Source organism: Mus caroli, unplaced genomic scaffold (genome assembly GCF_978045245.1).
Source record: "Mus caroli unplaced genomic scaffold, Mus_caroli_1 scaffold_8, whole genome shotgun sequence".
NCBI classification, from domain to species: Eukaryota; Metazoa; Chordata; class Mammalia; order Rodentia; family Muridae; genus Mus; species Mus caroli.
Window position 1 is genome coordinate 18,478,965 of NW_028227263.1, and position 12,465 is coordinate 18,491,429.

A 12,465-nucleotide genomic window follows, 5' to 3' on the forward strand; every position below is an offset into this window, starting at 1 on the left:
TTTCAGTTTTTGAGGTACGGTGTCATGTAGCCCAGGGTAGTCTGGTACTTGCTGTGTAGCCAAGCACGACTTGGCCTCCTGATTAACCTCGCTCCCACCTCCTAAGTGCCTGGATTTTAGGTAAGTGCTACCTCTGCTGGCTCCCAAGCTGCTTTTGTTTGTTTTTAACTGATGCTTAAAAACCTAAAAGTGATGTGTACTAGTGGAGTGTCATGGTTCTGAGCATTCTGGACAACTGACACTTAATCTGCCAGTACGATTATCCTGCTTTTGTGAAGGGAAACACACACACACACACACTTAAATTTAAAACAAACTCAAGGGAAGAAGGCTATCTTTTGTCTTGTGAGTTTTGGTCGCAGTGGTGTCGGTCAGGAAGGAACCCAAGTAATAAGAAAGAGCAGAGAGAAGACACAGCCTTCAAGGCCTTCGGTGGCCTGCGTCTTCTGACCTAGTCCCCTTCCTCTGGTTTATAACCCCCTCCAATACTGTCAAGTTACAAATTCATTCGTGCGTGCATCAGTCTATTGGTTAGATCAGAGCCCTCAAGGTCAAAAAAACCTCAAAGCCACCAGATGCATCAGCAGGGGTTCAAGTGTTCCCACACATGAGCCTTTGGGGGATATTTCATACCCAGACAGTAACATGAGCCTACATGACTGTCATCAGATGGGACAAATTTTAATTGCGAGGGAAAAGTCCAAAGGACAAGAGAGAAAGTAAACAATGGGCCTCTGAGACTAGTCACTGTTTAACTTGCCAGCTGACGACAGACTTTCTTTTTCCCTCTGAGACAGGAGGCTCCTTCAAGTGTGCCACACGCCTTTATGCTGGACTCTTTCATCACCATAACTCCCAAACGGGAATTACCAGCCCCAGTTTACTGAAGTGGCTCGGGGGAGCAGGATGGCCTATCATTTCCTCAAGGTCACAGCTTGGCTACGTTGGGTGTAAAGACCAGGCCAAAGATCAAAGGCCAAGGGATGGGGTGGGGTGGACGGGTGCAGCGCATTGGTGGGCTGGCCCCACGCCCCCTAAAAACCAAGGCAGGAGGGTGGAGGAGGGCAAGCCTGGAAGAGAGGGAGGAAGAGAGACCCAGGTTCAGATCCAGCACCCATATGGCATCTGAAACTCTACTTCCACTTATATACATGTGAGCAAAACACACACAAAATAAAAAGCAATCAGTGTAGTTCTTTACAAGTTGAAAGCAAACCGGGCGTGGTGGTGCACGCTTTTAACCCCAGCATTCAGGAGGCAGAGGTGGATTTCTGAGTTCGAGGCCAGCCTGGTCTACAAAGTGAGTTCCAGGACAGCCAGAGCAACACAGAGAAACCCCATCTTGAAAAAGAAAAAAAAAAAAAAAAAAAAGGTGAAATCAGGGTGTAGTGGTGCACACTTTTAATCCCAGAACCCAGGAGGCAGAAATAGACAGATTTCTGTGAATCCAAGGCCAGCTTGGCTACACAGTGAGAGACCATGTCTCAAAAAAAAAAAAAAATCATGTCCTCAAATCCTACATGTCAATATGTCCTTATGTCCTTCTGAAGTATTCCAGGCAGCCTCAATGAGTGGTCTCTGGAGCAGACTATTGGATTGTGATTCTGTCCCACTCTAATTGGTGGTGACCTTGAACAGGGTCACCTGCACCTCATACTCTTCCTTTTCCTTTCTTTTTTCTTTTTTTTTAAGATTTGTTTATTGTACTTATATGAGTACACTGTAGCTGTCGTCAGGCACACCAGAAGAGGGTGTCAGATCCCATTACGGATGGTTGTGAGCTACCATGTGGTTGCTGAGAATTGAACTCAGGACCTCTAGAAGAACAGTCAGTGCTCTTAACCACTGAGCCATCTCTCCAGTCCCCATATTCTTCCTTTTAAATAAATGTTATATTTTAAGCCAGGCAGTGGTGGCTCACCCCTTTAATCCCAACAGTTGGGAGACAGAGGCAGGGAGATCTCTGAGAGTTTAAGGCCATCCTGGTCTACAGAGTGAGTTCCAAAACAGCCAGGGCTCCACAGAGAAACCCTGTCTCTATGACACGTGTGTGTGAGACCAGAAGAGGGCTCCGCAGAGAAGCTTTGTCTCCATGACTCGTGTGTCTGAGGAAGGTCACGCGTGTCTGGGGAGGGTCACGTGTGCGTGTGTGTGTAGGGTCATGTTTGTGAGGAGGGTCACGTGTGTGTGTGTGTGTATGTGTGTAGGGTCACGTGTGTGTGTAGGGTCACGTGTGTGAGGAGGGTCACGGGTGGGGTCTTAGATACTCTGGAGCTGATGTGTAAGCCACCAAGTAGGAGGTGACAAACATTCGTGTCTTCTGGAAGAGCAGCAGACACTCTTACCCATTGAGCCATCTCTGCGACCCCCACACCACATACTCTTAGACAGTGAAAATAGCAAGTCTAACTCATAACATTTTAATGAAAATTAAAACAGCTAGTACATATAAATGACTTAGGGCGTTGCAACTAAAGCCATAATTCTTATTTTAAAAATTATAATCTGGGGCTAGTGAGTAAAAGCATTTACTGTGAATAATCTTTGGTTTGGTTTTTGTTTTCTGAGACAGGGTTTCTCTGTCCTGCAACGAGCTGCAGAGATCCTCCTGCCTTTGTCTCCCAAGTGCTGGGGCTAAAGTCATGTGCCACACCATCCAGTTGTGAAAATCTTGACAACTTCAGTTAAGACTCCATGAATCCATGTAAAGGTGAAAGGGGAGAGCCAAGCTACACAGTCATCCCTGGAAAGCCACACACACCATCAAAGACAGCAACAATACAAAGATTCATTTACTTTTATTTTGTATGTGTAGGAGTGTTTTGGCTATATGTTTGACCAGGAACTGTGTGTTCCTGGTGCTCTCAGAAGCCAGAAGAGGGACATCAGGTCCCCTGGAAACTGGAATTACGGATGATAGCCACCACCATGTAAGTTCCAGGAACTGAACCCAGGTCCTTTGCAAGAACAGCAGGCGCTCTTCACCTACCTACCTCTCCAGCACCTATTTTAGGCTTTTTGAGACAAGATCTCACTGTGGAGCCCAGGCTAGAATGGACATCATTGTCTTCTTACCACAGTTTTCCAAGTACTGGGATCACATAGTGGAAAAACTTATTCATTTATTTGGTTTAGGGTTTCAAGCTGTAGAACAGGCTGGCATGGAACTCACTATGTAGTACTATGTAGTACAGGCTGGCCTGGAATTAACAGTCTCAGTCTCTCAAATGGTGGAATTACAGGCATAAAGCCACTACTATGGGTTTAGCATTTATAATTTCAGTAGACATTGGCAAACCCCCCTGCCTGGATCTGAATTCTCACATATATTAACTTCAAGAAATAGAGACATCTTAGCACAGAGTAGCCATAAATAACTAATAAATTAGCTTGCACTGAAGACTGCGACTCGCTGCTGCCAGATAATGGCCAAAACAGTACCCAAACCTGTGCAGAATTTTTAAGTCCATGTGAAACTTCACAACATCAATTGTGCAATGTGCTTATGCAATCATAGTATTTACTTTGTGATGTCCCTTTTCTTCCCCTAAACCTCCCCTTAAAGTATTTTCTTAGCCTAAATTGGCTTTGGGTCCTGTCAAATGACCCTAGGACTGTTCTGACCTTCTTGGGGCTAGCCCAGTGCCAGAGCTTCCTTCGGTGAGTAATTTATTCTTTGGCAAAGTGATTCCAAAAACAGCAGCCAACTCCAAGACTAGGTTCCCAGGGAGGAGGGGGGCGGAGGGGACACGACACGCACGGGTAACGTGGCTCCCACCTGTAATAACAGCACTTGGAAAGCTGAGACAGACCAATGGACTCGAGTTCGAGTCCATCCTGATCTGCGTTCCAGGCCAGTTACAAAGGGTTCACGTGACGATCTCGCGGGGACCGGTTGTGCAAGCAGACGGTTAATTTGTAATACACCTTTTTGAGTAAAGGAAGCCCGCCTCTCGGTACGGGAATCGTCATTGGATAGAGCAGCTGTCAATCACGCCATATATAAATAGAGGCCGCGCGGCGCTCCGACAGGCAGCGTGGCTCGAGTCCTCCGGTCCGGCTCGCGTGGTTGATCATCTCCTGGTGTAACCTTGGCCCGCTGTGGCTGGGAGACGCATCTGCAGGTATCTGGGCCTTCTGGTCCGCACGGCCTCCCGGGCGAGCGGCGCGATGGCGGAAGCGGCGGCGGCGGGCGCCAGCGGAGAAACCATGGCGGCGCTAGTGGCCGCAGAAGGTTCCTTGGGCCCGGCGGGCTGGTCTGCCGGCCGGAGTTTCTCCAACTACCGGCCGTTCGAGCCCCAGACACTGGGCTTCAGCCCGAGCTGGCGGCTGACGAGCTTCTCCGGCATGAAGGGCTGAGGCTGCAAGGTCCCCCAGGAGACCCTGCTCAAACTCCTGGAGGGACTGACGCAGCCCGCGCTGCAGCCCCCGCTTACCTCGGGTCTGGTCGGGGGCCAGGAAGAGACGGTGCAGGAAGGGGGCCTGTCCACCAGGCCCGGCCCGGGCTCAGCCTTCCCCTCGCTGAGCATTGGCATGGACTCCTGCGTCATCCCCCTAAGGCACGGAGGCCTGTCGCTGGTGCAGACCACCGACTTCTTTTACCCCTTGGTGGAAGATCCCTATATGATGGGGCGCATAGCTTGTGCCAATGTGCTCAGTGACCTCTACGCCATGGGCATCACTGAGTGTGACAACATGTTGATGCTACTCAGTGTGAGCCAGAGCATGAGTGAAAAGGAACGCGAGAAGGTGACACCGCTCATGATCAAAGGCTTTCGTGACGCTGCGGAGGAGGGAGGCACTGCAGTGACCGGTGGACAGACAGTGGTCAACCCGTGGATTATCATCGGTGGCGTTGCCACGGTGGTGTGTCAGCAAAATGAATTCATAATGCCTGACAGTGCTGTGGTAGGAGATGTGCTGGTATTAACCAAACCTTTAGGAACCCAGGTTGCTGCCAATGCCCACCAATGGCTGGATAATCCTGAGAAATGGAATAAAATCAAGATGGTGGTTTCCAGAGAGGAAGTAGAGTTAGCCTATCAGGAAGCTATGTTCAATATGGCTACTCTAAACAGGACTGCTGCTGGCTTGATGCACACTTTTAATGCCCACGCAGCCACGGATATCACAGGCTTTGGCATATTAGGACACTCTCAGAACCTGGCAAAACAGCAAAAAAATGAAGTGTCCTTTGTCATACATAATCTGCCAATAATTGCCAAGATGGCTGCGATCAGCAAAGCCAGTGGGCGATTTGGCCTCCTCCAAGGAACGTCAGCTGAAACCTCTGGGGGATTACTGATTTGTCTGCCAAGAGAACAGGCGGCCCGCTTTTGTTCGGAAATCAAATCTTCCAAGTACGGAGAGGGCCACCAAGCTTGGATCGTTGGCATCGTGGAGAAGGGAAACCGGACAGCCCGGATCATTGACAAGCCTCGCGTTATTGAAGTTCTACCTCGGGGAGCCTCTGCTGCTGCTCCTGATAATTCCAACGCAGCCTCTGAGCCTAGTTCTTGAAATGGAATAGCGGTTGTTGGGAACTCGGAGCCATTCTACCCGCTCAGGGACTGCTGGCCAGGGTTGATTTTTAAGACCTTTCCAAAAGCTGCCTGCATGGTTCCTCCAGACCCATCCAAAGCTTCCTGTATGTACATCCAGGCCTGTGAGTAACGGCGCTGCGGATGTGTGTTCATCTGTTGAGAGCATGAGGAGCAAAAACCCGTTTGCCAAAGCAAGAGGAGGCTATTTCAGTTTTAGGGATATTTTTTTTTTTTGCACTGAGTTCATTTCTGCACAGGGAGTAAAGATTATTAAGATTACATATGAGAAAAGTAAACGTGCAACGTGAAAAGAAATTATTTGGACCAATATATTGATAAATCTAAATTGTTAGGAGAACTCTTACCGATTTATTGTCAAATTTGTTATTAATTTTTTTTTTTTTTGAGAAACTGCCTCTTTTCCTGTTCTGGACAAGAGTTGAGCAGCTTGTCCGACAGGAAAGGAAGACGAGCCACCTGACTTGGTCTCTGATAATGATGTCTCTCCCTCTAACTCCCAGTAAGGACTGGGAGAGGCTGAACAAACCTCAGAGCCAGGTGTCGGCGGCCATTGAATCTTACACTGAAACTTCTGGAGATTTAATTAATAAAGAGAATTTCTTACAGTAACTAAATAAAAGGGACTTTGTTGGAAAACTCTTGTGGCTAATGTTTGGTTCTGTGGATCACTTTCTTGTTTCAGACAGGTTCTCAGGTGCCTTGATTTTTGCTTCTGCCTCCAGTATGCTGCCCAAACCAGCTGGAACGCAGACTCTTTTTACCCCTTGACATTACATCTAGAACTTGCAAAATAGAAAGTAGATGTTGTCCTTGCCCCTGAGTTAAGGGATTTGGGTTTGCTGTCCCCTGAGATGACAAAAGAGGACTTGGAATGGATATAAACTCTAGGGATTTTAGGGTAGACAAAATGGGGGGAAAAATCATAAAAGATGACTTAACAGAATAGAAGAGACTGTCTGAAGGTGGGGATGCTAACAAGAAAGAGCTCTGAAAGGATTCATCGAGGTGAAGGCAGGGTGTTGGCGTGAGAAGAGATGCTGGCTAGAAGCTTATACACAGAACAATTATGTCCTTACACTTGCAACATCCCCTGACACACACACACTTTGAGGTGAGTGACTGCCTTTTCCCTCTAGGAGGAAAAGACAGAAACTCCAGGCACAGCAGTAGACAAGGAAGCCTGATTGAAAGCGCCAATTAGCCATTAAAAAAATGAGCCAGGGCTGGGGATGTGGCTTAGTTGGTGGAGGGCTTGCCTAGCATGCTTGACAGTGGGTTCAGTGAGTGGGTTCCTCAGCACCAAATAAGGCTGGGGTGGTGCCACTGGCATTTGGAAGGTAGAAGCAAAAGATCAGAAACTTAAGATCATCTTTGGTTATATTGTTCAAGGCTGACCTGGGCTACATCTGTATGAGACACTCAACACCCCCTACAGAAGAAACTGACCTAGGATTTGCTGGCAGGTGCCTAGCCTGCAAAAGAGCTTTGGTTCAGTACCTGTGTTTTGGACGTTGGGAGTACCTTGTACTTTGGACATTGGGGATAAAGGAGAAAGAAAATAAGTTTTTAAAACAATGGCCAGGGGCTTGAGGTGTAGTTCAGTATCACAATGGTGTAGCTTGGGCAAAGTCCTAGTTTAATCTCTACCACCAGAAAAAAAAAAAAAAAAACCTTGCCCGGGAAGCAGCCATCAGTAGGGTGACAGATGAAATACTCTAAAGAAAATGACCATGTCCGGTGACATGTGCCTCAAGCTCGAGGCTCTGTAGCAGGAAAGCCACCATCCTGGGTCTCCCACTTGAAGTATGATTCAATCAATACCCTAAGCTTTTCAATGTCACACCCCCACCTCCCCAGCCCCAACACATGCTTCTGACAGCATCTTGAGGTGTAAGCCAGGTTTGTCTAGATCATCCTGCTTTGGCCTAGCTCAGTGCTGGCTCAGAAGTTTTGATGTTGTCTTCCGTTCTCCACTGACGGTGCAACTTTGTTCTTAATATTTTGCAATGTTGCTTCCCCTTCTGCAGAGTAGATGCCAGGCAAACACCACCACTGAGTCACACTCCCGCATTGTTTGAGACAAGGTCTTGTTATGTAACCCTGTCTGGCCTGTAACTTGCTAAGTAGATCAGGCTGATCTAGAGCTCAGAGATTTGCCAGCTCCCATACCATGCTGCCACATGTGGCTCTTTTTTTTTTTTTTTCAGTTTTTCCATTATTTTTATGTGTATGAGTGTTTTGTTCACATGCATGTGTGTATCACACACCTGCAGTGTGTCCCCTACCCAGGTCAGAAGAGGGGCTTTGAGTCCCCTGGAACTGGAGTTACAAATGGCTGTGACCTGCCATCTAGTTGCTAGGGATGGAACCTGGGTTCCCTGCAAGAGCCACCCATGCTCTTAACCACTGAGGCACGACTCCAGCCCCTCACGCTGTTGCTGCTGGTTTTTTTTTTTTTTTTTAAGATTTATTTATTGTATGTATGTGAGTACACTGTAGCTGTCTTCAGACACACCAGAAGAGGGCATCAGATCTCATTACGGATGGTTGTGAGTCACCATGTGGTTGCTGGGATTTGAACTCAGGACCTTTGGAAGAGCAATCAGTGCTCTTACCCACTGAGCCATCTCGCCAGCCCGCTGCTGTTTTGTTTTCCATTAATTTTTTTAAAAGATTTATTCATTTTATGTATATGAGTGCACTGTAGCTGTACAGATGGGTGAGCCATCATGCGGTTACTGGGAACTAAATTCAGGACCTCTGCTCCCTCTAGTCAGCCACCCTTGCTCCAGTCGGCCCTGCTCACTCCAGACTAAAGATTTATTATTATATCTAAGTCACGGTAGCTGTCTTCAGACGCACCAGAAGAGAGCATCAGATCTCGTTACGGATGATTGTGAGCCACTGTGTGGTTGCTGGGATTTGAACTCAGCACCTTCGGAAGAGCAGTCAGTGCTCATACCCGCTGAGCCATCTCTCCAGCCCCCATTAATTTATTCACTTTACATCCTGGTCACTCCCTGCACCCACCCCTACCCACCCAGTCTATTCTTTTCTTGAGAGAGGTTCTCACTGTGCCTCTCAGGGTGTCCTAGAATTCACTTATGTAGACCAGGCTGACCTTGAATTTACAGAGATCCACCTGACTCTGCTTTAATCCAAGTGCTAGGATTAAAGGTAGGCACCACTACACCCAAGTAGGCCTCTCATTTTTATTCTTTTGATTGTTTTTTCTACACAGGGTTTCTCTGTGTAACCCCTAGCTACCCTGGAACTCAATCTGTAGACCAGGCTGGCCTGAAGCTCAGAGATTTGCATTCCTCTGCCTCCCAAGTGCTGGGAAAACAAATCTTATTAGGTTATGGGGGAAGTGACCTACTTAGAAATAGTTCTTCGGGGCGATTCCGATCTTCATTATTCTGAGTCCAGTCCACTAGCAAACACCAAACATGAACCAGAAACTGCAGTCCAGTCAGTCTTATTTTTAAGTACGAGCAACCAAAGACTAGCAGACATTTGAGGCAAGCTTCCAAGTTGGAAAAAAAAAAAAAAACAAAAAAAGCTCAAGGGAAAGAGACAGTTCAGGAGTAAGTGTGGGAAAGAAGGAGCATCTACAAAAGAATAGTTAGTAAGAAACAAAATACTTAAAAAAAAAAAAAAAAAAGCCGGGCGTGGTGGCGCACGCCTTTAATCCCAGCACTCGGGAGGCAGAGGCAGGCAGGTTTCTGAGTTCAAGGGCAGCCTGGTCTACAAAGTGAGTTCCAGGACAGCCAGGGCTACACAGAGAAACCCTGTCTCGAAAAACCAAAAGAAAAAGGAAAAAAAGAAAATCAGGTGGTCCAGGAGCCCAGGGGAGCTCCAGTAACAAGGCAGGTGGGAGAAAGAGACTTAGCAGCCTGGTCTACAAAGTGAGTTCTGGGACAGCCAGGGCTATGAGTGAAAGAAATAGAATGTAAAGAAATAGAATGTATCAGAGACTAATGCAAGTGTTCTCAAACTTAGAAAGCTGAACACAGTGGCTGGATTCTGCTTAACAGCTAGGCAGAGCACTGGCTGCTCTTCAGAGGCCCAGACACCATCCTCAGCACCCACTCACATGGTGGCTCACAACCATCCGTAGCTCCAGTTCCAGGAGTTATGATGCTCTCTTTGGAACTGAGAGCACTAGGCATATATATATCATGCATATACATACATGAAGTCAAAACATGCAGACATATAAAATAATTAAAAAATTTAAAAAGGGGTTTCTTTTTTTTTTTTCTTAAATTGAAAGTAGCTAGGTGGGGGCTGGAGAGATGGCTCAGCAGTTAAGAGCACTGACTGCCCTTCCAGAGGTCCTGAGTTCAAATCCCAGCAACCACATGGTGGCTCACAACCATTCGTAACAAGATCTGGCACCCTCTTCTGGAATGTCTGAAGACAGTACAGTGTACTTACATATAATAAATAAATAATTAAAAAAAAAGTAGCTAGGTCTGATGGTACATGCTTGTAATCTTGGCACTTGAGAGGTGAAGACAGGAATATCAAGGGTTCAAAGTCACCTGTAGGCTTATATTTCTCATAGCATTCTTTAAATAAGGGTTCAACCTCCCTTCTAGCCCACCACCCATAGTGGAAAACAAACGTTATTAGGTTATGGGGGAAGTGACCTACTTAGAACAGTTCTTCAGGGCAATTCCAATCTTCATTATTCTGAGTCCAGTCCACTAGCAAACACCACACACGAACCAGAACCTACAGTCCAGTCCACTTGGCAGACACCACACACGAATCAGCAATTAATGCAGTTAATCCAATCTGCCCAGGTCTGTGGAAGCTGCAGGAATCTCGAGAGAAGGTCTTTGGTGAGTTTCTCTCTATGAAGTCACCACAGGCAAACCTCAGCGAAGCAATGGAAGGCGAACCGATACATGTGTGTAGTCAGCGAAGACTAGCAAGGTGGAGCAAGGCAAACCAATGCTCCAGCTCCCACTGTCATATTTATACTCCTTCTAAACATCCCACAGCCTTTCCCCTGTGTGCCCCAGCACAACAGCATTTGACATAACTGACTTTCCAAAGAAACCAGGGGTTTCCACTCCAGTCAGCCACATGTGTGTAGAGAGATCAGGGCAAACCTGGGATGAATAAGACCCTGTCTTTAAAAACAACAGCAGTGGGGCTAGAGAGATGGCTCAGTGGTTACGAGCACCAACTGCTCTTCCAGATGTCCTGAGTTCAATTCCCAGCAACCACATGGTGGCTCACAACCACCTGTAATAGGATCTGATGGACTCTTCTGGTGTGATTCAGGACAGCTACAGTGTACTCATATACATAAAATAAATAATTTTTTTAAGATTTATTTATTAGTATAAGTTCACTGTAGCTGTCTTCAAACCCACCAGAAGAGGGTATCAGACCTCATTATGGGTGGTTGTGAGCCACCATGTGGTTGCTGGGATTTGAACTCAGGACCTTCGGAAGAGCAGTCAGTGCTCTTAACCGCTGAGCCATCTCTCCAGACTCTTACACATTTAGAGTTGGAACATTTTCAGTCCAGTCCTAGCGCAAACCCCTTCAGCAGGCCTAAGAATGCAGCTCGGGAGTAGAACACTTAACAGTCACGTGTGAGTCCAAGCCCGAAATTCTATCCCCAGTACCACCACTCCCAAAATATTAAAAATAATTTAAATTCAAAATCTACTAGACATAATAAAAGCAAAACCTCACGAAGGACCTTTCTGACAGCCACCAGCTGCAGAAGGCCTGTGGGCGGAGCTCACAGTGCCAAGCACAGGAGGCAAGCTCTCCTGCCACCCAGCCATTCTCCCACGTGTCCCATGTAATTGCTTTATTGCTCTTAATCTATAATTACCTCTAAATGTATTCATTTACTTTAAAATTATTTTCTGGAGGGGCTGGGTTAGGGCTTGGTGGGTAGAACCCTGGGGCCTTCCCTGCATGAAGGCCTAGATTTAATTCCCACTTCTGTTTTTTCACCTTTTTAAGTCAACTTTTGTTCTGATGAGATGACCGAGTAGGAAAAGCACCTAACCTGGTAGCCTCAGTTCACACCCCATAACCCATGGTGGGAAGAGAGGACAGGTCCCCTAGAGCTGCCCCCGACCTGCTGTACTTGTGTGTATGAATGCATACACTCACACTCATTCACTCACGCCAAGAGTAAACACAAACACTTAAAGTAAAACACAATTGCTCTCTAGTATATAGGCTTCAAGATGACAGGGATGGTCACACTCTCTGACTGATCAGTGCCTGAGTAGGGTTCAAAACTGAGGGAGAGAGAGAGGGAGGGAGGAGGGAAGGAGGAAAAAAGGAAGGAAGGAAGGAAGGGAGGGAGGGAGGGAGGGAGGGAGGGAGGGAGGAGGGGAGCATGAGGACCCAACACCTTTTTACATTTTTCTAGCACTTAAGTCTGGCTGTCTCCAAGCAGTGAAAGCCAGGACCACTTAGTCACAAAACAAATATCTGGAGAAGAAATTCAAGTCTTGGACCTGTTTGTCCACTTAAAGGGCCTCTCTCTGTCTCTCTGTCTGCCCACCCCCATTTATTTTGTTTTATGTGTATGAGTATTTTGCCTGCATGCATGTGTGTGTACCACGTGTGTGCCTGGGGCCGATGCCTGTCAGAAGAGGCTGTCAGATCCCTTGGAGCAGTTGTGAGCCATCAATCATGTAGGTTCTGGAAACCAAACACAGGTCCTCTGCACGAGCCACAAGTGTTCTTCACTGAGCCCTCTCTCCAGCTCCTTAAAAGCTCTTATTGGTTCTTCTTTTTTTTTTTTGGTTTTTCGAGACAGGGTTTCTATGTATAGCCCTGGCTGTCCTGGAACTCACTTTGTAGACCAGGCTGGCCTCGAACTCAGAAATCCGCCTGCCTCTGCCTCCCGAGT

At 47.1% G+C, this 12,465-nt stretch overlaps 1 protein-coding gene across 1 annotated transcript; it reads left to right on the top strand.

The window, feature by feature from the left end:
• The first annotated feature begins 3,997 nt into the window (after positions 1-3,997).
• Positions 3,998-6,200, top strand: Sephs2 (selenophosphate synthetase 2). The gene has a single exon (XM_021168671.3). It carries the CDS (start codon positions 4,171-4,173, stop codon positions 5,518-5,520), a length of 1,350 nt encoding a protein of 449 aa, XP_021024330.1. The 5' UTR covers positions 3,998-4,170; the 3' UTR covers positions 5,521-6,200.
• The last annotated feature ends 6,265 nt before the right edge of the window (positions 6,201-12,465 follow it).